Source organism: Sminthopsis crassicaudata, chromosome 3 (assembly GCF_048593235.1).
Source record: "Sminthopsis crassicaudata isolate SCR6 chromosome 3, ASM4859323v1, whole genome shotgun sequence".
NCBI classification, from domain to species: domain Eukaryota; kingdom Metazoa; phylum Chordata; class Mammalia; order Dasyuromorphia; family Dasyuridae; genus Sminthopsis; species Sminthopsis crassicaudata.
In genome coordinates this window covers 575074202-575099193 of record NC_133619.1, presented here as the reverse complement: position 1 = coordinate 575099193, position 24992 = coordinate 575074202, and the positions used below count along the sequence as shown (strand labels likewise).

Here is a 24992-nt window from a genome sequence, read left to right as displayed (position 1 = left end):
AGTTTAGAAGTGGGAGAATTAGATGGTCAATTAAAGGTTCTATTCAGGCTTGTACTTCATTTCATTTCATTGATCTGTTTTTCAAAAGATAAATTGATTGATTGATGTTGGTAGAGTCGATGTGCCTAGTCACTTTATAATGATTATCTCAATTGGCCCTTGCAAAACCCCTGGGAAATAAATTGTATTCCTCCTTCTGCAGGTGAGAAAATTGAGGCAAACAGAGGTCAAGTAACTTGCTCATGGTTACCTAGCTAGTGTTTTGAATCCAGATTTGAACTCAAGTTTTCTTGACTCCAAGACTGGTGTTAGGTCAACTGTGCCACCTAACTATTCCTTGTAAAATATAAACTCCTTCCTCAGGAGTAGAAATAATATCATTAAAAAAAAAAAAAGTGTCCCTGCCATTTAACATAATGCCTTGGAAATAGTAGGAGAATAATAAATATTTTATGAATTAAATTAATTTGAAATGGATGTCTTATTCAGATAGTCAGAAAGGGAGGGCTAAAATAGAATAATTGAGTTAAGGATGCTTAATAAAGAGGTACTTGAGCTTAAGGGAAAGCAGAACAGCTATTACACATGAGTAGTACTCATCTATTGTGCTGGCATAAGGGTGAGGTAGAATTCCCAAGAATTCTCTAGTAAGTTCAGTGCAATATATATTGTTTATAGTCCTAGCAATAGACTAGGCAATTTGATAACAAATACTTTGGTAATGATATCATGAAATGAAAACAAATACATATTGGTCCTCAGTCCTGCACAACCTCTATCTTCTGTAGGGAAGAATTCTTATTTAGGTACAGGTTAGTTAATAGTAGTAGTAGTAGTATCAATAGCTACCATTTAAATAGCACTTTAAAGTTTACAAACTGCTTTCTAAAACTCTTATTTTATCTTTGCAACAATCCTGAGAGATAGATACTACTATTATTTTAAAATATTTTTAGCTTTCAGAAAACCCATGAGGAAAAGTCTCTGAATCCCATTTACTATAAAATGAAGAAAAATGAGCTAATAGTGCCCTCTACATTGACTCTAATATTCCGTATCCAATTTTTAAAATAAGTTTTTATTGATATCTTCTGTTTCTTTTATTATCATGGTACAGAGAGAGTCATTTGATATAACAATGAAGTCTATTAGGAATAGTTTGGAAACAGGAGAATTAGATGACCTTTTAAGAGTTCTATTTAGATTCAGAGTTCTTCATTTCATTGTGTCTGTTTTTCAAAAGATAAATTGATATTTATAGTCAAGGTGGTAGAGTGAAATAATAGCATTTTTGTTTGGGCTCCTTCTTGGTGATTTAGAAAGTGTTCAATGGAATTTTGATTGTGAAAGCCATGAAGAAGTCACATTGAGCCATTTTTCCAGTCCATGGTAACTTAAAAAGCTAGATAGAGAAGTCTGCAAACATTGGAATGGGGGCTGGCCAGAAGCTCAGTGGAGTAATAGTGGGGCAGCAGGAGGAAGCATTAATGTTCTGTGACAGGCACAGCAGTGCCAGCAATGGAGAGTAGTCTAGCATTAAGGATGAGAAAGGAACTGAACTCTTGGGGATTCCAAGGTGTAGAGAACCGCAGATATTGGGGAACTCTGAGAAAAGTATACTTGAAGCAAAAATACTTACAGCAGGGTATTAACACTGTGATTTAATGAGATGATGTTTCTCTAGTTCACATTTAGTATGCTGTAATGATGTAATCATACTGAGGTATTTAAGGGCTGAGAGGACGGGAAATGAGACATTCCATTTTTGACCACCCTCCCGGTGGCTTTCCTGCCTCCTGCACTCCTCCACTAAAATCAAGGCTGGTCCCCAGATCTTCTGAAAGCTAGCCTGGACATCACACCAAGGGACCGTTTACTCTCTAGTAACTGTATTGCCCATTACCCAGTTTCAGGTAATTGTTCTAGGCAGAGATGAGTTGTAGTTGAGCAGGGGCCTCTTCAGTATAAGGAAGAAGGAACAAAGTTTCAGGAACATAGCAGTGACTCCCAAATCCTAAAAGGAAAATGGAGACTCAGTTTTAACCTTTGACTTACAATTGAATAAACCGAGGCTGAAGATTAAATCCAAGGGGGATAATTGAATCTATCAAATCTCCTAGAGAGTTGAAGTTGAGTGCAGTAGCAGTCTATGGAAGCTCACATACACACAAACCAGCAGACCTAAAATGGATCAGGAACCTGAAGAACAGTAAAGAGTCCTCATCCTGGATAACATTTTGTAGCCACTAAAAAATAACAGGCAACACAGAGATCCAAAAAGAGCAGAAAGAACTAAAAGAGTGAAGCTCGGGCTCTGGCCTGTTATCCTCTTTAGAAGTAAGCAGAGTTCAATACTAACCTAAAGCCCAATGTCAAGAAGCAGGATGGAAAAATAATCCAACAAAAAATAAAAAGAACCTGATCATTAAAAAAACTAGTGTGGTGACAGGGAAATTTAAGATTCAAATTCAGAAGAAGACAATGAGTTGAAAACTTTGAAAAACAAAGCCACAAAGAAAAAACCCCAATAAAAATTTTTACATGAGTTAAAGAAAAATAAGGAAAAAAAAAAGGGGGGGAATTTAAAAAGTAAAATAAAAGTAATAAAGGAAAAATTGTATAGGGAAAGGAAGTGAGATCTGTGAAAGAAAACTACAAAAAGAATTAAAAGCTTATTAGGAGAGGTACAAAAATACTGAAGAAAGTAACTCCTTAAAATCAGAACTGGTGAAATGGAAACTAATGATATCAGGAGACATAAAAACTGGACAAAAAAGGGGGCATAGGTGGGGAAATGTGAAATATAGAAGAAACAATTAATCTGGAAAATAGATCAATGGGAGATAATTTAAGAATCTTTGGATTACTTGTAAGCCATGTACAGTAACAACAACAGAGCCTAGTTGTCACATTTATAAAGGAAAACAACTGAGAAATCTTAGAACCAGCAGGCAAAATAGAAATTGAAAGAAACTACAGATCACTTCCTGAAAGAAATCCTAAATGAAAACTCCCAGGAACATTATAGCCAAAATCCAAAACTCCCAGATCATTTTAATATTACTATTAATATTTAAACTATAATTTTTCCTTTTTTAAAAAAGCAGTGATTTAAATTTGTTCAGTGATTTATAATTTTATAATTTATATTTTATAATATAGTTATGTATTTATTAGTAGATTTATGTGTGTAATAGCCCTTTTGGACTATTCCCCAAACTTTCACTTGCATTGGTAGGTTTAGGCCCCTGAAAGGTTACTTCTAATTTTAAATACATTTTGGCTTTATACTTCTACTATTTTGTGGCTTATGAATTTCCACCATTGTCTTTCCCTATAACAATGGCTAGTAGGCACAAGTAGATCTTACTAGAGGCATTTACCAGTAACATAGTAAGAATAATAGCTGTATTCCAAAAAAAAAAAATCAAAGGAAGAAAAATTAAATCAATATGTTTAAAAAAAAAAGGTGGGGTGGTCCTTATCAGTAAGGAAATGGTGAATAAATTATTATTTTTAATAATAACTTTATTTTCAAAATATATGCAAAGATAGTTTTCAACATTCACCCTTGCAAACTTTGTTTTCCAAATTTTTTCTCCCTCCTTTCCCTCCACTCCCTCGCCTAGACAGTAAGTAATCCAATATGTTAAACATGTGTAATTCTTCTATATATATTTCTACAGTTATCATGTTACACAAGAAAAATTAGATCAAAAAAAAAAATGAGAAGCCAAAATGCAAGCACACAACAATAAAAAGGTGAAAATGCTATATTATGACCCACACTCAATTCCCATAGTCTTCTCTTGGGATGCAGATAACTCTGAGATCTTTTTGGGATATAAGCCTAGTAGAAACATTGTTGGATCAAAAGTTTGATATACCTTGGGACAGAATTCCAAATTGCTCTCTAGAATGGTTGGAACAGTTCACAATTGCACCACCAATGTATTAAATGTTCCAGTTTTCCCACATCCCCTCCAACATTGTTCATTATCTTTTTCTATCATCTTAGCCAATCTGAGAGGTATGTCGTGGTACCTCAGAGTTATCTTTTTTTATTATTATTATTATTATAGTTTTTTATTTACAAGATACATGCATGGGTAATTTTTTCAGCATTGACAATTGCAAAACCTTTTGTTCCAACTTTTCCCCTTCTTCCCCCCACCCCTTCCCCCAGATGGCAGGTTGACCAATACATGTTCAATATGTTAAAGTATAAGTTAAATACAATATATATATACATATTGAAACAGTTATTTTGCTGTACAAAAAGAATGGGGTTTTGAAAGAGTGTACAATTAGCCTGTGAATGAAATAAAAAATGCAGGAACAAAAATAGAGGGATTGGGAATTCAATGTAGTGGTTTATAGTCATCTCCCAGAGTTCTTTCACTGGGTGTAGCTGGTTCAGTTCATTACTGCTCTATTGGAACTGATTTGGTTCATCTCATTGTTGAAGAGGGCCACGTCCATCAGAATTGATCATCATATAGTATTGTTGTTGAAGTGTATAATGATCTCCTGGTCCTGCTCATTTCACTCAGCATCAGTTCATGTAAGATTCTCTAGGCCTTTCTGAAATCATCCTGTTGGTCATTTCTTACACAACAATAATATTCCATAATATTCATATACCACAATTTATTCAGCCATTCTCCAATTGATGGGCATCCACTCAATTTCCAGTTTCTGGCCATGACAAAGAGGGCTGCCACAAACATTCTTACACATACAGGTCCCTTTAAGATCTCTTTGGGAAATAAGCCCAGTAGTAACACTGCTGGATCAAAGGATATGCATAGTTTGATAACTTTTTGAGCATAATTCCAAATTACTCTCCAGAATCCACCAACAATGTATGTGTCCCAGTTTTCGCACATCCCCTCCAATATTCTGCACTATCTTTCCCTCAGAGTTATCTTAATTTGCATTTCTCTGATCACAAGTGATTTAGAACATTTTTTCATATGACTAGAAATGATTTTAATTTTTTCATCTGAAAATTGTCTTCATATCCTTTGACCATTTATCAATTAGAGAATGGCTTGTTTTCTTAAAAATTTGAGTCAATTTTATATATATTTTAGAAATGAGGCCTTTATCAAAACCTTGGATGTAAGTTATTTTCCCCCCAATTTATTGCTTCTCTTCTAGTCTTGTTTGCATTGATTTTGTTTGTACAAAAACTTTTAAACTTAATATAGTCAAAATTATCAATTTTGCATTCCATAATATGCTCTAGTTCTTTGGCCACAAAGTCCTTCTTTCTCCATAGATCTAAATGGGAGACTATTCTTTGTTCCTCTAATTTGCTCATAGTATCTCTCTTTATGTCTAAACTATGAATCCATTGCGACCTTATCTTGGTATAGGTGTTGGTCAGTGCCTATTTTGTGCCATACTATTATCCAATTTTCCCAGCAATTTTTGTCAAATAGTGAGTTCTTATCATAGAAGCTGAGGTCTTTGGGTTTATCAAACACTGGATTACCATAGTCATCCATGTTTGAAGGCAGTCAATCTTATTTTAAGCAGTTTTCTACCCATAACATATTTAAGCTTTTTTTTTTTTTTTAAACATGCTTTGTCTTCCTCCCTTTTTAGTTTTATATTTTTTCCATGATATCTTAATCTTTTGGCAAAAATAGTATAATGTGAAATGTTACTCTTGAATTGTTTTGTTATTTTATTCATATTTCATGTTTCTGTTGTGGTCTCTGATACAATTCTGTGAAAAACTCATTTTGAAAATTGATAATTTTTAAAAATAGTAAACTGAACTCTAGTTTGCAAAATTGCTATTTAATCATAACTATAATACATATATATCTATATTTATCTATCTGTAAAATAAAGTTAAAAAAAACATTTTAGGCTTAAAATGAAAAGCAATGTTAGTTGGACTCTGAAAGGTTAATTCAATCCTCCTTTCTGTTTTAAAGTACCTGGATGTTATTCTTACCAAATAGTTCACTTTTATGTTCAGTTCAAGGGAAAAGTGCATGAAAAGCATAATTTTCCAACAGTTCACATTCTCTCTCAGGGCAACCCTATCTCCATGGTAACAGTTAAAACTTGGAAATTGGTCCTCCTTAAGAAGCCATTCTGTTAGAGCTTAAGGGTAACAGTTCTTGGCACTTTCTTCCCTTAGCATTGGTAGCATGTTCCCATGATCTGTTAGCTTGACTTATTTATGCTGACTTGACTCTTGAATAGACTCTTTGTCTTCAACCTTGTGGTTTCTTCATTCCCACCCTCCCCTTACTTCTCTTTCTTTTGGACTACAATGTACTGAATACACAGTTTCAGAATAATTCAAATGGCCTAGTTTGCTGTGATCAAAAAAATGGTAGATGAGATTCCTCTCATAGGATAACAATCAGTAATTGATATGAGATGCTTCAGATTTCTAAATTTATTTAGATTTTCAAAATGACCTTATAATACTATTGGAAGCTTTTCCCAAAGCTTTTGACATCTCTTGTTGCAGTGCACATAGAAACCAGAAAATATTGCAACTATTATTTTCAAGTTACTTTTAGATTTACAAATCAATCTAACATTTCTTTGGGGTAGTTAGTGAAAATACTTTAATCCTCATTATTACAGATAAAAAATTAAGACTCAGAAAGATTAAGTTATTTGAGTCTATTGGTATTAATGCCTTCTTTTCAAGAAAAAAAAAAGGATCTATATTTTTGTATATACCAGTATAGGAGCATCATGGTCCTATAGAAAGAGTGCTGGAGGTAGAAGAAGAAGGCCTACATTCAAAATCTTACTATTACAATGTATATTTGTAACTTTAGGTATATCACTACCTTTTTAAGCCTCAGCTTCTTCATCTGTAAATGGAGATATATCTCATAGAGCAGGGGTTCTCAAACTGCAGCCCGTGGGCCAGATGTGACCCACTGGGGACGTTTATATGGCCCCCGCCAGGTTATGGCAAATGGGCTGAGGGGCAGAGACAGAGTGTGAGGTTTTGTTTTTACTAGAGTCCTGCCCTCCAATAGTCTGAGGGACAGTGAACTCCCTATTTAGAAAGTTTGAGAACCACTGTCAATGTTTGGAGGCTTGGATATGGCAGTATATATAGAAATTTTAATAATGCTTAAAGCCTGGTCTGGAAAATGAGGTTAGTCTGGATAGTAGTAGTAGTAGTAATAGTAATAATAGTATTTATAAAGCACTTTAAAATGTATAAAGCACTTTACATATATTAATTTATTGGATTCTTTCAAAATCTCTGTGATATTGGTGCTGTTGTTATATTCTCTAAAGCAGTGACCCTTTGATAAACAGATCATACATTTGTATAATATTCTAGTTTTTCAAAAACTTTCATATATATATATATATATATATATATATATATATATATATATATATATATATATATACACACACACACACATATATATATATATTCATTTGGGGCAAATGGGAGAGGTTGTTGTGTGGGTGTTTGTATATATACACTTGCTAATTTAAAATTTCTTAACATGCTTTGTCTTCCTCCATTTTTAGTTTTATAAAATTTTTTTCTATGATTTCTTAATCCTTTAGCAAAAGTAGTGTAATGTGAAATGTTACCTTAGTGTTCAGCTATGCAGTTTCTCCATTCCTATCCTGGGCTACAATGTGCTGAATGCACAGTTTAATTCAAATATCCCTATTGTGATTAAAAAAAAAAATTATGTGAAATGCTTTGTGTCTTATTGAGTGTGTGGGGTGTGTGTGTGTATACACACACATGCATACACATATGTATGTAAAACAGATATATTATGCATATACATTAATCCAATGACAGTGTATATGTATGTGTATATGTTTTATATATGACGTGTGTATAACAATTGACTCTATAACATATTTGGAACCTATATTGCATAGGTACATACACATATTGAAATATATATATACTCACAAATATATGCATATAATCATATTTGTTCAGTTGTGTCTGACTCTTTGTGGCCCCTTTTTGAAAATTTTTTGGTAATGGTTTGCCATTTCTTTTTCTAATTCATTTTACCAAGGAGGACCTGAGAAAAACAATATTAAGTGATATGCCTGAGGTAGCATAGCTAGTGTTAGAGGCCTCATATAAATGCAGGTCTTTCTGATTCCGGGCCCAGAGCTTTATCCATTGTACCACCTAATTGCTCCGTATAATCACATATACATAAATATGTGAATTATATATGTAAATAGTTGATTGCTTTTCTAAAGAGACTTTAATTAGTTGCCCTATGAATTAGTTTATACTAGTACAGTACTAATTGATGCTTTAAGATAATAGTAAATAGCCTATGAACAGGTTTTGTTCTGTTTTTACATAAATCAGTCCATAAAAGTTTAAAGCTGTAAAAATTATTTAAGGACATAGATATATAAAATTTAGAAGTTGACTTCGAACTAGTAGAACTTTGCTGCCACCTGGAGTCCATTGGCATATGTAACATGATTCATAATGAATATTTGATCATATGATTTAAAAAATCTTAGTCTCTCTACCTACAAGTGAAGATGTATTATTGAAAACAAAATGAAATCTAACAATGCAGATTATGAGCATTTAGAATTAGGATTATTCACCTTTCATTTTAAGAATCTGTGAAAGTTGTTGGGGAAATGTATAATTTCAATTGTTAAAATATTTACACATATATTTATGTATGTGTGTGTGTGTATGGATAAATAAACATGTATTCAGAGTACATTTCTGGGACCATCTTATATATTGAAATCTGAAAACTCTTGAGTTTTAATTGAGATCCAAAGCCAAAGCCCCCTTCACTGATTTCTCAATCTCCTTAACTCCTTTTTACTTGACCCCACCTCTTGAATTGATTTCTGTTCCTTCAAGTCCAACTTATATCACTCCCTTATCTGTTAGTCATGACATTTCTTTGTCAAATCTGACAACACTTAGCTCTTTGATGCTTTTATTCAGTCAGTCATTATATATTTTAGTACCTGTTGTATACCTGGCACCCTGCTTGACACTGGGTACTGCCTACCTTCTGTTCCCCTGCCCACAAGGAGCTCACAATCTAATGGGGGAGACATGGAACAGAAACAAGTTATATACAGGCTAAATAGGAAACAGTTAATAGAGGTGCTAGAATTAAGAGGGATCAGGAAAGCCTGTATAATTGAGATTTTATTTTGGTAACTGAAAAAATCCAGGACCCAGAGGTGAAGAACATGGGAATAGTCAGAGTAAATGCTGAGTGCAGAGAGGTGGAGTGGTATTTGTTAGTGGGAAGGCAAGGAGGCTAAAGGATCATAGAGGAGAGGCTGGAGACCAGAAAGATGAGGGGAAGGAGGGCGGGGTTATGAAGGGCTTTGGATGCCCAGAGAGAAGATTTGACATTTGATCTTGGTAGGAAACTGCTGGAGTTATTGAAGCAGAGAAGTAACATGCTCTGGCCTGTCCTTTTATCATGTATTATTTTGTATTAAAGTTATTTTTATGTCATGTCTGTCCACTTGATTCAGTGAGGATAGGGAAAGTATATTTTCTAATTATATCTTCTCTTTTCACCTAGTATAGAACTTTCTCTACAGTAGGTGCTAGCTTAATTGAATTTGTTCTGCTACAATTCCTACCTATTTAAATTATATCTTTTGTGGTACCTGCTTAATTTTCCCCTACATCTTTACCAATTATATACTATACCTCTACTCTTCGGCTGCTTCTACCTGCAAAATAGCCACAATGAGTAGTGATTAGTATCTAGGTTCAACTATAACCTATTAAAATAAAAATGAAACAAATATATAAAAAGATGGCAAGTGAAGTTGGGAAAATTGTCAGATCATTCATTGGCCTGTATTTTTAATCTAGAATTGTAATTGTTTTCTTGAAGAAGAGATGAATGAATGATTTTGGTTATTCAGGTCTAGTATTCTTTAGGTCCAAACTTAAATGACTGATATTTTAATGCTTATAAAAGTAAATGAGTTGAAAGCAACTATGTATTCCACTCTTCTGAAATAAAATTGGTGAGCGAGTGGAAGAAATTTTTTTTAATATTAATTCCCAGCAACTATTTAATGTGCTTTTAGATGACTAGCCAGCTCTTCTTCCTGCTTTATCAAGGTAGCTGTGAAAATAACAAGACTGCAGCAGGTTGCACTACTTTTGTGGTGGTGAACTTCAAAATTCTTTGAGGGTAGAAAATAACTTTTAGGAAATTCACTAGGCTTTTAATTTTTTTTTATTATGCTTTAATTATAAACTTATTATTATTATTATTTTATTATGCTTTAATTATAAACTTATTATTATGCTTTAATTATAAACTTATGGAAATTAACTTACTTGGCTTTTTTTTTATTCCAGTCAAACATTAGAAATAAGAGCCCAAGTTGCAGATGCTTTCCTATCGAAATTCCAGTTGACTTCAGATGAAATGAGTCTTCTTCGAGGCACAAGAGAAGGACCTATTACTGAGGTAATCCCATTTCAGTGAATTAAAGCACAATGGTGATATTTTTCTCAATTCATTGAAAAACTCTGGTGTTATATCTACTGTTGTACACCTTATATCATGGACCTCTGAAAAAGAACAGCTACCTTTGAAGGCAGCTGTGTGGCGTAGTGCATAGTTAGGTCTGGAGTCATCATGTACTTGAAATCAAATCTGGCCTCAAATACTTATTAGCTAAATGATCCTGGGCAAGTTACTTAACCTCTGATTACTTTAGTTTCCTCATCAAATGGGAGTATTAATAGCATCTATTTTCTATTGTTGTTATGAGAATAAAATGAGAAAATATATGTAAAAATGCTTAACATAGCACTTGGCACAGAATGGACATTTGATAAATGCTGGTTCCCTTTTCTACCCTTCCCAATCTAGTCTGGCTCCGAAGTTGGTTCCACATTTACTCTATGTAATAGCCTACTTAATGTTAACCCTTATACAGCATTTTATTAACTGTCTCCATGCTTTTGCATAGACCATTATCCTCTGCCTAGCATGTTCTCCCTGCTCATTTCTACTTCTGGAATCCTAATTTTATTTCAAGGCTCAGTTCAAGAGCCACTTTCTACATAAGGCCTTCAGATCTCTCCATTCTTAGTCACACCTGAAATTACATCATAATTATTTTGTATTTATTTGTATTGATTTGTCTTTATAGCCATTGGTTTCTCTACCTGCTTCATTTTTTTTGCTTTCTTGTCTGCCCAATATTTAACACTGCCTTCTATAATATGAGTACTATAAATATTTGTTAAATTTAATTGAATTTTATCAGGTAGATATTACCTAATATAATTGTATTTCATAGTACTTAGTTCAAGGTTCTTCAGTTTTTGTGTGTCATTCATGCCTTTCATAATTAGTGAAGTCTGAAGACCTTTCAGAATAATTTTTTAAGAGTATAAAATAAAATATATAGGGTTATAAAGGAAACCAATTAAATTGAAATATTTTTATCAAAACTTTAAAAACAGCAATAGCCATAGTCATGTACCTTAAGAAAGATCTTAACCGTAAGTTAAGAACTTGTGAAGATTCATGTATCCAGGGATATTTTGGCATATGAATAAATAGTATTTTAATTTATATAGTGATATCACCTTTTTTTTTTTTTTTACTCAGTAATTTTTTATCCTCACATTCTCTTCAATCTCTTGACCTTTTTGCCATTTAGCCACAGCTACCAGCTAGTCTCCCATATGCATAATTTATTCTTGTTTTGAGTCCTGTTCTTTTCTCTTATATTCCTAAATATAATTTATGTGATTAAGGAGTAGTGGATTTAGATTAGGAGTTTTAAACAGGATCTAATCTAATCTCCACTGATTATAGATGAGGAAATTGAGGCCCAGAGATATTACCTTGCTTAAGATTTTGCTGGTAGCGATGGTCACTCAAGTACCCTTGAGTCTAAATACAGAGCTCTCTTCACTGAAACTGGCTGCTTCTTGAGACATGGGTTTCCTTTCCTTTTAATGATTTCCTTTTGTGCCAAGAATCCTATTTTCCCCTCTCTTTGTATTTTAGAAAATGCCAGTATAATCTAAACATTAAAGAAATTCTAAAATACAGAGGTTCTCAAAATGAAGTCTAGAAACTCTTGTGGGTTCTTAAGACCCTTTCAAGGGATTAGTCAGGTTAAAATATCTTCATAATATTAAGACTTTAAAAAAATTCATAACAAGGCAAATATTGATAGATGGTAACACAAATAAAAAAGTTCTTTGGAGTGTATTTAATACCTATTAAGAGTTTAAAGGGTCCTGAGATGAAAAAGTTCTAAGAATCTCTGTTATAACATACTAGCTAAGTGCTAATTTGTACTAATTAATTAATTAATTGATTTTTGGAATTACTATTAGATTTGTTTTGAAAAAAAATATGCTACATAAAATTTTGTCATGAATAAAGAAATGTTTAATGAGAACTGATAGATACATAGTGCTCTATTAGAGTCTTTGGAGTACATGAAGAAATATAGTGTAGATTCCTGTTTTCAAAAAATTTTATTAAATATAGTTGACTCATTAAATATAGATGACTCAAAAACAACTTTTTGTAATGATAAATCTTATTAGATAAAATCTTTTTAAAGATAACTGTGTTATTAGCATATACAAATAAAAAACTATGCATTATGTGTGAGTTACAGGGTAATCTTTTTTTCCTCTACTCTCTGGATAGCAGGTTTGTATGTTTTCTCAGTGAGTTAAAAGCTATGAAATAGTACAAAAAATACTCAGAGAACAATATAAATTATTTAAAATACCATTAAAGAAAGATTAAAGCAATTAAGATAACTTGACTGTGGAAGATGCTAAAGATGCTAAGGAGTTATCTGTCTTGAAATATATGTAATTACTGTAGTGAAAGTTGTCATCAGATGCTTTTACTATCTATTGAGGCTAGTACCAAAAAAAACAAAGAAACATTAAATAGTACCAAAGAAATTAGAGGATTTTCTTGATAGAAAATATCAATGATAAATATCAGGTCAAACTATGAAATTTTAAAAGTAAATTAGAAATGACAGAATTGCCTCCTTTCAGTTTCTCCATCTTGTTAAACTAGTTATTCTTTTTAAATTAATTTTTAAAATTATTAATCATCTATTTTTTCTCCCTCCTACTTTGCCCCTCCCCAACAAAAAAGAAAAACAACATTCTTGTAATAAATAAGTATTAGGCACATTAAAAGATGCATATTTCATTCTGCTTATTAGTCTGTCACTTTTTCATGAGAAGGCAGTTAGTATTTCTCATTAGTGTTCTTTTGGAATACATAGCTATTCTTAAAAGAGGAACAACAAAAATGCCAAAAATCACTTTCTAGCTTACTTATTTCAAGCAATATTTCACATAGTAGAATTCCAATATGAAAAAAAAAAAGTTTAAGTGCACTCTTAAAATTTATTCTAAAACCTATAGATTTTAAAGTTAACTCTGTATCAGAATACATCAAAACTAAAGAATCTTAGGTTACAGATATGAAGTACTAAGTTGGGGGGGGACAGGGCTCATGTGTGGCCTCTTCTTTCAGTCCCTTCTTCCTTTAGAGAAAAAATTATCAGCCCTTTTTCTGGTAAGGGTCTATAAGAACATTAACTTTAAATTTGGATAAATTTCCATTTTTCCTATTGTAGAATATTTATTTATTTATTTTTTGCATTATCTCTTCTTGTGAATAGAAAACAAATTTGCTCAAACCCTGTTTCTACTATTAAAACTTTCTAGGCTTACTTTTAATTAGAGACAATTTTGATATAGCTTTCTAATGAGTTATTTTAGGTAAAAAGGAGCAAGTTAAAATTAGGGTTTTATAGAAATTTAATCATAAACTCAATTATAGCTTTTTCTTCCAAAAATGTTTTATATAATATTATTTCCTTGAACATAGAATAATTGGGCTAGAACTGGAAGAGATCTCAGGAGCCGTCTAATCAAACCTCTTAATTTTAATGAGAATAAGAAAATTAGGCCAATGTCCAAGATCATACAGAATAATAAACATTAGAAACAGAATTTTAATCCAGGTCTTCTAACTCTAGAACTAGTGTTCTATGCTTTCTCTAGACTAGTGATTTTTAAAATTCGATTTATTTTTATTATTATTTTAATTAATTAGTTTAGCCATTTCACCCCTCATTTTAAGTGATGCACTTAATGTATAACATTTGCAGTCTAAATTGTTTCTTTTTTATTTTAAGAGACTAAAAAATTAAGCAAGTTTTTAAAAATTCCTCTGAAACCTTTTCTTGTCAATATTATTTAATTTTATATACATTCTCCTATGATAATTTATGAATTTACTATGTACTGGATGATTTTTTGTTTTTGCTCTGACTGTAATTTTCTTATGCTATTTCCTCTATTTTTTATTTGCTCAATTAGATTATAAATTTCTTATGAGCAGAGGACTTTTCTAAATCCCTTATAGCAACAAAAATGGTGTTCTTTATCCAGTGTGGGACCATAATGCTCTTTAATTAATGATATACTGTTAATGTGAAAGAAAAAAACATCCTCTTGTATAGGATAAAGAGAGTTAGTCTTGAGTGTCAGGAATATCTGAGTTTCAGATGTCTCTGATATCAGTAACCTGGTCAAGTCACTTACTTCTCAATGTCCCAGGAAACTATTGAATTAGAAGAGCTGCTTATCTACATTGGTTAAAGGAATTTATTCTCTGGTAGCTCCCTCATTAAATTATAGGTCTAAACAAACAAAAAAAAATGCTGAATAATATTAATGCAAAATCTTGGTATCATAAGAAGAGATAATAAATAGATGTCTTCATCCCATAGTTTTAACTTGATTATTATTGCTAAGTGGGACTTATGCAAATGTCTAAGTTGTATAGCACTTATAAAATATGAAACATCTTTGCTCTGTTTAGTTGGAAGTTGGAGATGATATGCATACAATGAAATGAGACAGTGATAGAAAGGATAAAAGAAAAAGTATATAAAGTGCATTTATGCCCTGGCAAATTATGACATACTTACCCACTCCCAAAGATTATTATGATTTTACTTGAATTTGGGCATCTCTTTATTGTTGGGAGAAAGCCTAGATCTGAGTGATAGGTAGCTTTTAGTGCAGCTATGAATCATCACCGGGTTAAGACATTGAATTCATTCCAGTGCTACATTGCAGGAATAGCTTGTGGCTTTGGACCAAATTAAAGTAAATTCTTTCTTGTGTCCTGAAAAAGACAAACTCTAAACTGGTGTCTCTGCATTCCTCTCAGCTTGAGGTGACATGTGACTAGTGCACAATTCCTGAATTTTCTCTAGTCTTCACTTATATTTGTAGAATCATAACTATTTAGAGGGGAAGGAAGATTTTTTAAAAATTTTACTTGTGTTTTATTTTTCAAAATATATGCAAAGATAGTTTTCAACATTAAAACCTTGTGTTCCAAATTTTTCTTCCTGTCCTCCTCCTCCCTTCCTTAAGACAGCAAGCAGTCCAAGATAGGTTAAATATGTGCAATTAAACATATTTCCGCATTCATTTTGCTGTACAACACATACACAAATCAGATTGAAATGGGGGGGGGGGGGAAGAGAAAGAAAAACAAACAAAAAAAAAAAACAAGCAAACAACCACCACCAAAAAAAGATTGAAAATACTATTCTTTGATCTACCTTCAGTCTCCATAGTTCTCTCTATGAAGGTGGATGACACTTTCTATTACAAATCTATTGGAATTGCCTTGAATTGTTTTATTGTTGAAAAAAGCTAAGTCTGTCACAATTGATCATCACATAATTTTGTTATTATGTACAATGTTTTCTTGGTTCTACTCACTTTACTTAGCATTAGTTCATTTAACTATTTCCAGGGTTTTTTGAAATCAGCCTGCACATCATATCTTATAAAACTATCATATTCTATTATATTCATGTATCATAACTTATTCAGCCATTCCCCAATTGATAAGCATCCACTCAATTTTCAGTTCCTTGCCACTACAAGAAAGGCTCCTACATTTGTTGGTGGAGTTGTGAAATGATCCAGGCATTTTGGAAAACAAATTAGACTTATGCTCTAAAACTGTGTATACCCTTTGATACAGCAGTGTTTGTAATTTGTCTGTATCCCAAAGAGATCATAAAAGAAGGAAAAGAACCTATGTATACAAAAATACTGTAGCAGCCCTTTTTTAATAGCAAGGAACTGGAAATTGAGTGGATGCCCCCCACTTGGAGATTGGCTAAATATGAATGGAAAGACTTACATGAACTGATGCTAAGTGAAGTGAGTAGAAACCAGGAGAGCATTGTACAAAACGACAACAAGATTATGTGATGGTCAGTTCTGATAGACATGGCTCTTTTCAACAGTGAGGTGATTCATGGCAATCCAAATAACTTGTGATGGAAAGTGTCATCTACATTCAGAGAAAGAACTATGAACAATGAATGTGGATCAAAGCATAGTTATTTTCACCTTATTGTTGTGTTTTTTCCTTATTTTTTTTTATCCCTTTTGATCTGATTTTTTTTGCTCAGCATGATGAATATGGAAATATGTTTAGAATAATTGCACAAAATTTAACCTATTTCAGATTGCTTGCTTGCTGTCTTGGGAAGAAGGAGGGGAAAGGAGAAGGAGAAAAATCTGGAACACAAGGTTTTGTGAAGGTGGATGTTGAAAATCTGCATGTATTTGGAAAAATAAAATACCACTTAAGAAGTTTATTTAAAAAGGGCTGCTACAAACATTTTTCCACATGTGGGTAGGGGAAGGAATTTTAAAATATCACTCACACTTTTATAACATCTTTGATAGGTATAATCAAGCTTTTGCTTGAATGCCTCCAGTGATAACACCACTCACTATATTGGCAGGCATCCTGGATATTCTATGGTTTAATAACTCTTATTGTTAGAAAATTTTGACACATATTGAGTCAAAAGTTTGCTTCCCTCTAACTTCTGCTTTCTTGAGTAACAAAGAATAAGTCTACATACATATATAGACACATATATGTATATATATATAATGAATATATGTGTATATATTTTTTATATTACAGTCCTTTAGCTATTTAAAGACCATTTATATGTTCTTTCTCTTTACCTCATCCTCCTTATCTTGATAGTATGCACCATTCCTGTCTTGGCTAAAAGTGAATCTGTCTCTTTGAAAAGGAGAACTAACTATACGAATTAAAGTTTTACAAAACCATTCTTTATTGAAATTTGTAGTCCTTCTGTACTTTAGTGACATTTTCATTTCAGGGAATACTATGGCAGCTCAACTTCTTTGCTTCTTGGCAAGGAAAAGTTGAATATTAGAGAAGAGAAAGCTACTAGTACCACTCTTCAAAGAAAAATGTCGTCTCTTTCCTCAGATTAAGGCATAAGACATTTCCAAAGAATGTGGAAATTTTGACTTAAATAATCGGTCAAAAAAGGTCCTTTCAATTTTCCAGAACTTAAAATTAGAGCCATGCCATTCACAAACAGAACATATCCAGGTACTTGCTATCCGTAAAAGGGCTTACAAATAGGGACCAATAATCTCTTTGGACTCTGTGTTGACCATGCTCTATAATGGTGTCAACCATATTTGATAAACACATTATTTGACTTTAGGAGTCAGGTGATAGAATAAAGTTATTTCTGTTGTTATATGTTTCAAGGAATCATGATATTTACATGTGTATGGTAGATATGTCATTAAAAGAAAGCCTTTAACGAAAGTAGATTACTTCTAAAGAAGGACCAATAATCCTTGAAAAAGTTCAGCCTTATCTCGCCACCCTGAAAAATCACGTGATACAGATTGTAATAATAGACAACTGAGTAAACAAACCTAAGTTGATCTGATATTTGGAATGTTATCAGAGACATATATGATTAGAAATGAAGGTCAGCTAGTCATGACAAGCTAGACACGGCAAGAGTGATTATTATTAGCCAATCAACAGTGTATATAATTCTCTCTTATACCGAGAGAAATCTTTCTGGCATTTTGGACTCTTATATGTAAAAACTTAGAGATTTCACAGGAAAACATGGACAAGAATCACAGGAGATAAAAGGGTTTAGATGGGTTGCAACCTTCATTGTTCAAAATAATTATACACATTGAGGAGATCACAGAACCATTGATCTGTCTGTCAAAGTATAATAATTATGTCCATTAGAAGTCCTTCAAGAAAAGATTGACCTTTGGTTTGTTGTAGAGGGGAATTCTTTTTTGGTTATGGGTAGAGTTAGCTGTTGAGCCCCCTTCTAATTTTGTAATTCTTTGATTCTCTGAGTACAGATGAGAAAGATATACATTTTGTTTTGAATTAGAATGATTTCATGAAGAAGATGAAAAGATGTTTAAATATGGTCTCTACAGTCACATTTTAAATTGAGTATGTGAAATTTTAGCAAAAATGAACATGCTTTAATCATATTATTTATTTTAAGGATTTTTTCAAGGCATTAGGAAGAGTAAAACAAATTCATAATGATGTCAAAGTCCTTTTGCGAACAAACCAACAAACTGCAGGGTAAGTAAATTTAGTAATAAAATACATTTACATTGCTTTTGATATTCTTGATTTTTTTTTCTCCACTCATTCTTAATTCTTTAAAAAATAATATTTGAGGGGCAGCTAGGTGGTGCAGTGGGTAGAACACTATCCCTGAAGTCAGGAGGACCTGAGTTTAAATGTCTCCTCAAACATTTAACACTTCCTAGTTGTATGAACCTGGGCAAGTCACTTAACCCCAATTGCCTCATCAAAATCGAAAATTAAAAATAATAATAATAATATTTGATATAACGCTATGAATGTAGATAGAATTGTTCTTGTTTATGGAGAGAGGAACCCAGTGTATTTTACTTCTTGGAAAGATTTAATTTTATTTGGGTAACAAAATGACATTATATAATTGATAGTATTCAAGTGAGAATACTTTACACATAAAAATGTACTACCAATCATACAAAGTGACAAAAACATGGTTTTCTGAATTGGAACTAATCATCTTTTTAGTTAGATCTTTAAATGTTGCTATTACTTCACACTTATGTAATCATAATGAATGTTTTAAATGTTTTAGTTTAGAAATTATGGAACAGATGGCCTTGCTTCAAGAAACTTCTTATGAACGACTTTACAGATGGGCTCAAAGTAAGTTACTTATTTTTTTAGATAGCTAAGGTTCATGAAAACTATTAAGTAGTTTCTGACTACATTTATACTGAACTAAAAGTTATATCTTAAGAATTTCTCTTTTTCTACAAAAATAGTTTTAAAATATTGAATCTCATTGATCTTCAAGTTAGCCCAGTTTTGAAATTTAATTTTGTTTATTTTTGTAAAGATTTTATCCCATACCAACTTTTTTTATTATTATTATTTTTTTTTTTTTTTGGTGCTTAAGTATAGTTAATGCTTTGTTTGCATTATTTAATCATATATTGTTGGTTTCTATGCAATTACACCTATGTATAAATAGTCTGATGTTAGACCAGTAAGCCAAGGCTAAATATCCATGGCATGTTGCTATGGCATATATTGATAAATGTTACTAACCTTATTCATAAATGGCATTTTTATCTTGCATGATGGCTATAAATCAAGTAGATTCATTGTACTGTATGCTAAAAAATGACTTTCTAATGTTGGAAGAGAAAAATAGTCTTTTTTAATGCAATAAACATTTATTAAGTGCCATATAGTATATCAGATATGACTATTCAGTTAAAAAAATATGAGTTTCATAATTCATTATTCAATGCTGTCATGTACAATTTGGGGGGAGAAATGAGGCTCATAAAACAGAATTTTAAAGGATTGAATTTTATAATATTCAGAAAATACCACCTGTTAGGGAAAAATGAATCATACCAATATTCATAAAAATTATATCTTATGTTTGGGAATGAAATAAATTGATCATAACCTGAAGAACATCACACAAGTAAGATCTGAACAACTAATTCAGGGAAAACTGCCATGTGTCAGAATATTTGTTTTTTCAAAGACCTTTTGCCCTTGTATTATCCACATGTAGAATCAGCCTTTTGTGAGACAGATGATAAATAAGGTGCTAGAACTGAAGTCAAGAAACGCTGAGTTCAAATACTGTCTATGCCACTTATTTACTTTGAGGCCCTGACCGGGTCATTGACCCTTACTGTTTAGATAATTTCTTTAGTAAGCCTGCAAATTCAGGTGAAGGAAGTCTTCACTAAATCCATCAATTGATTTAAATAATTGAAAACTCTTCCTCCTATCCCCTACAGTACATTGCCTTTCAGTGTTCACAGTGCTTATAGTACCCTGTAAATTAAAACCCTGATAAAGGGTTTAGGTTAACTTGCATTATTGCACCCAATGATGGAAGCATTTTGGGAACTTCCCAAAGTTAATATTTGGATCAGACAACCACTGCCATACAGGATAGGGCTTGATATTAAGAGGACAGTATTCTCCATATGTGCCCTTGAAAATTTTCAATGACTGTGATAATTATAGTTTTTCAGCCTGAACAAGATGTTCCAAAGATCTCAGAACAATTGTAAATTGCTGAGGTAACCACAGAATTATCTTGTTTTCCTGGATTCTGTACTCTTTTGGTACAGGGCCAAATTTGTTATCCCAGAACTTTTTTAAGTTGCCTAGTATACTATGTAGTCAGGTGAGGATAGCTGGGAGATCCACCAGAGACCTAAATGATGGACTACAAGATGTGAAAATAGTCTGGCCTCTACACATAGAGGGGATAAATGACAAATAATTAAGATTAGTTTAAGCAGAAATTCCATCTTCAGCAAGAAGCCTTTCTTCCCTACTTTTTCCTTATGTATATTTTTGTTTGTAGATAGTTGTCATATTGACTCCCCTATTAGATTATAAATTCCTTGAAGACAGAGAATGAGCTTGTCTTTCTTTGTATTCCCAGTGCTTAATCTAGTCACTGACACATGGTAGGCATTTAAGAAGTGCTTGTTAGGTCATGTTAAAAATCTAATATTGAAAAGTATATACAGATAACTATATAAATTTTATTGAATAGTTAATATACTATGACTTGTATATATGGAATTCTAACCCATTTTTCTCTAGTTCTTTAAATTTTGCAGAGACATGAAAGTATTTACCTACCTTTTATAGTTGTTGAAATTATGAAAACTTTAAAGCTCTATAAAATTCTATCATTAAGGAGGCACAGTGGTACAGGGAAATTAAGCCATGGATTTGAATCAGGGGACTTTGAGTTTAGTTTCTTGCTCTGCTAAATACTGTCTATAAGACTTCAGGCAAATCTCTTAATCTCTGAACTACAGAATTTCCATCTGTAAAAGAGGGGGTTGGATTAGATGGCATCTAGGATATCATCCAGTTTAAAGTATGTATCACCCTATGATCCCATTTTCATTATACATTCAGAAAACTGAAGCATAGAGTGGTAACGTGATTTGTCTATGGTAATAGCTAATAACTGTTCAAACCTTTTCTTATTGAACTTTTCATATGCCTATGTTTAGATTTTGGACATTTCATGGGTAAGGCCATATCTTACATTTTTTTGTATACTCTATCGAGCAAACAAAAATTAGTTAACTGTTATTTTGTACCAGACTGCACTGGGAACAAATATTAAACTGCCATATATTCTTTTGAAGAAGCTACTCAGTAAATAATGGTTGTAGTGAATTGAATTAGAAAGAAAAAATATCATTTCTCTTCAAATTAAAGAGTAAAATAATTCAGCCTATTTTATGACCATGTTTTTAATTACCAGTTAGACATGATTGTTCATATATCCATTAAATCCATTTTGTTTTAAAGTTCTGTCTTCTGTTTGGCAGGCAGGACTTCAAGTCATTCATGCTATGCTAGCAAGACATTATAATGCTTTGTAATTTCCACAATGCCTTATTATCTGACAAACTTAGATTTGAAATTCCCCCATTTGACTAGCTTTCAAGTGGAAGTTTGTAATATGTTTCATTGCATTTGTGTTAATCTAAACTTATGTAATAATTTGATATTGATTACAAGTTTGGAAGTTTAATTTAATTGAAAGTGTAGTCTTTAATCAACTTAGTAATCATTTGTAAAGTTTGATGTGAAATTAGACATCTAAAGTTATAGTATAATGTGGCATATTATTGAGCTCAACTTTTCTTCAAAATAGTTACTATATATGCTATTTATGGAGTCGATTGTTTTTAGGTGAATGCAGGACTTTGACACAAGAATCATGTGACATAGCTCCAGTACTTACCCAAGCAATGGAAGCCCTACAGGACAGACCTGTATTATATAAGTAAGTGACATTTTCCTGACTTTCTTAAATAGTGATTTTTTTTTCCTTTTTGAAGAGCTTATTTTTCATTCCTATCACTCAATCTACTACTAGACATGTCAATTTTGTAAGGCTTTGTAATTTCGTCACTATGGGTCCTTTTGCTCTGATGCAGATGACATCTTTAACTTAGGAAGTGATCTTTGGGAGTTTCTGTTGCTGTGAAATTCATTGCCTCTGGCCCAGCTGGTAGTGAGCCTGCCTGAACACAGCTAAGCTGATCCCCAAATGGCTAAGATATAGAGCTATAGATAGGTTATCCCTGAACTTTGGTGAATAGGACCTGCCAAAACTTTTGTGAGCACCTCGATACCGTCAGGAGACATAGGAAGTATTTCCATACCAAATAATTTTTAATGCTGGAATCTTAGAATAGAATTTCCTATTGTAGATGAGAATTTTTTTGGTAAGGAAAGTATACCTGGGATGTGATATAAAGCACCTTATTTTAATATTGTTTCACCTATATTATGAATCCATAGCAACAGCTCTAAGGATAACTTGATAATGAAGTATTCATGAATGTCAAGCTAATATACATTAATAATTAATGCACTGATTGATAATTAATTTGGATGGCAATATTTATGTCAAGTACTTTTTAGTACATAAAGCATATGTTATTTCAATTTAGTAATACATATATATAGTTAAGCTCATACAAGGTGTCCCTTAAGTTATATTATTATTTTAAACTAAATCTCAAAATCAAACTGCTTAAGTTTAAAAAGTCACTAACACTTGTGAGACATATTGTATTTACTTTCTTATTCTAGGCTAATTTATAAATTCTTGAAATAGTGGTAAAAAAGTAATAAGGCTGTGAGGAAACTGCTTCCAAGAAATAGATGGGGAAGAAAGGAGGTAATTTGAAGGATTGTATCATTTGAGCTAAGGGTGAACTGCAGGTTTTCAGAACAATATTTAAGATAAAGATGCATAATGAAAGAAAAAAGTCCTTCTTTTAGTGTATGCCTTATCATTCCAAAATGATGTCTCTCAATGTCCTGGTTTGATTTAGGTAGGCAGATTTGGAATACATATCCAGCTCGTCTTTCTCCTGAATCTGTTACCACACTTTTCTGTTTATCCTTCAATAAGATCTCTTGTATCATATCCATTCCCTCTGCTCATATTATCACCACTTTAGATCATGCCCTCATCAATTCTTGCCTTGATTATTATAATGGTTTACTAACTTATCTCCTCACCTCGTCTTTCACTATGACAGTCCATCATACACATTGCTGCCCACATAATTTTCTATAAGCTCTAACTATAACTCCCTTACCCAACCAATTCCATTGTCTATTATTCTTTGGATAAAATATATAAACTCTTTGTTCATTTTAAAGTTAAAGTCCCATATCTGACTCCTAATTTATCTTTCCTTTCTCATTCAGTATTCCTCTCTTTAATGTACATTTTACCTTTTAGCAGTATAAGGAAACTTACCTTCTTTTTGTTCCTCACATGCAATATTACATTTGTTGTCTCTGGGTCCTCATACTTGTCATATGCCCTATCTGTAATACACTCCCTCATTGTCTAATTGAGACCTTCTCTTTCTCAAACACATCTTCTATGTAAAGCCTTTCCTGATTCCCCAACTGCTAATACCCTTTTCTCCCTAACTACCTTATATTTTAAGTGTCTTGGGTATATATGTATTTATTAACTTATGTTGTATGTATTTACATAAATGCTTGTTTCCTCCATTTGTTGAGAAGCACCTAGAGATTGTTTCTCTAGGGCCTAACACAATACCTATAACATAATACTTTTCAATTGATCTCAGTAACTGACCTCTAACTCAGGTATCTAGTGGAGTGAGCTAAGGCTCTACTTTGATCCTATCCCATTCAGTAGTTGTGTAATGATATGGAAATGGTTTAGATGTATCTCTCTTACCAAGCTCTCTTTAAAGTGGATTCATTTTCTATTGTTTCTCTCTTTTTTATGAGTTACTGCTATTTCCATGTTCCATCTTTCTCCCCTTTACAATTTAACAAATGAATTTTACATTCATGTTGCCTTGGCTGCCATCTCTCCTCCCTTGGAAAGTAAGTCAAAGATTTAGTATAAAAATGATTTTTAGATCCTTGAAAGAGAATTAGTTTAAGAATTAGATAGAAGAGTGAGCTAGATAGTTTTAAGGAATTTGTAGAGCTCCTTCATTGGCCTCCAAATTTCTCTCCGACAAACCCTGCATCTTTTCAACACCAACATTAAGCAGACATTGTAGTATAGCTTCTTGTTATAGAGCATTATAATCTCTGAGGAATTAAAGGTATTACACAAAGGGCAATAGAAAAGTAGGTAGTGGATATAAGAAGGTTTCAACATGTTAACAAATAAGGTACTTTGGAGAATTAGATAAGGGATGTCTTCAGGGAAATTTAATAAAAAAGAAAATAGACTGGCCATGTGATAAAGTAAATTTAGGTTTTCTACACTGGCAATCTTATGCTTTCAAAAAAAAGTAAGAAAGTCTTCAGGAACTGGGGAACGTGCACCCTTGTGACAAACTGATAGGAGAATATGGACAAGTCATATTGACTTAGCAATAAATAAATAAATAAAATTTTAGTGATGTCTTGTATTTACATCACCTAAATTTGGCATTTAAGAACAGTCCTATATAGCAAAGG

General features: G+C 32.4%; 1 protein-coding gene across 1 annotated transcript in view; it reads left to right on the top strand.

The window, feature by feature from the left end:
* Positions 1-24992, top strand: part of COG6 (component of oligomeric golgi complex 6) — a 115715-nt gene that overhangs the window by 17019 nt on the left and 73704 nt on the right. Inside the window, 4 exon segments of the mRNA XM_074304848.1 lie at positions 10367-10478; positions 18445-18527; positions 19084-19154; positions 22209-22302. Coding sequence (XP_074160949.1) covers positions 10367-10478; positions 18445-18527; positions 19084-19154; positions 22209-22302 — 360 coding nt within the window.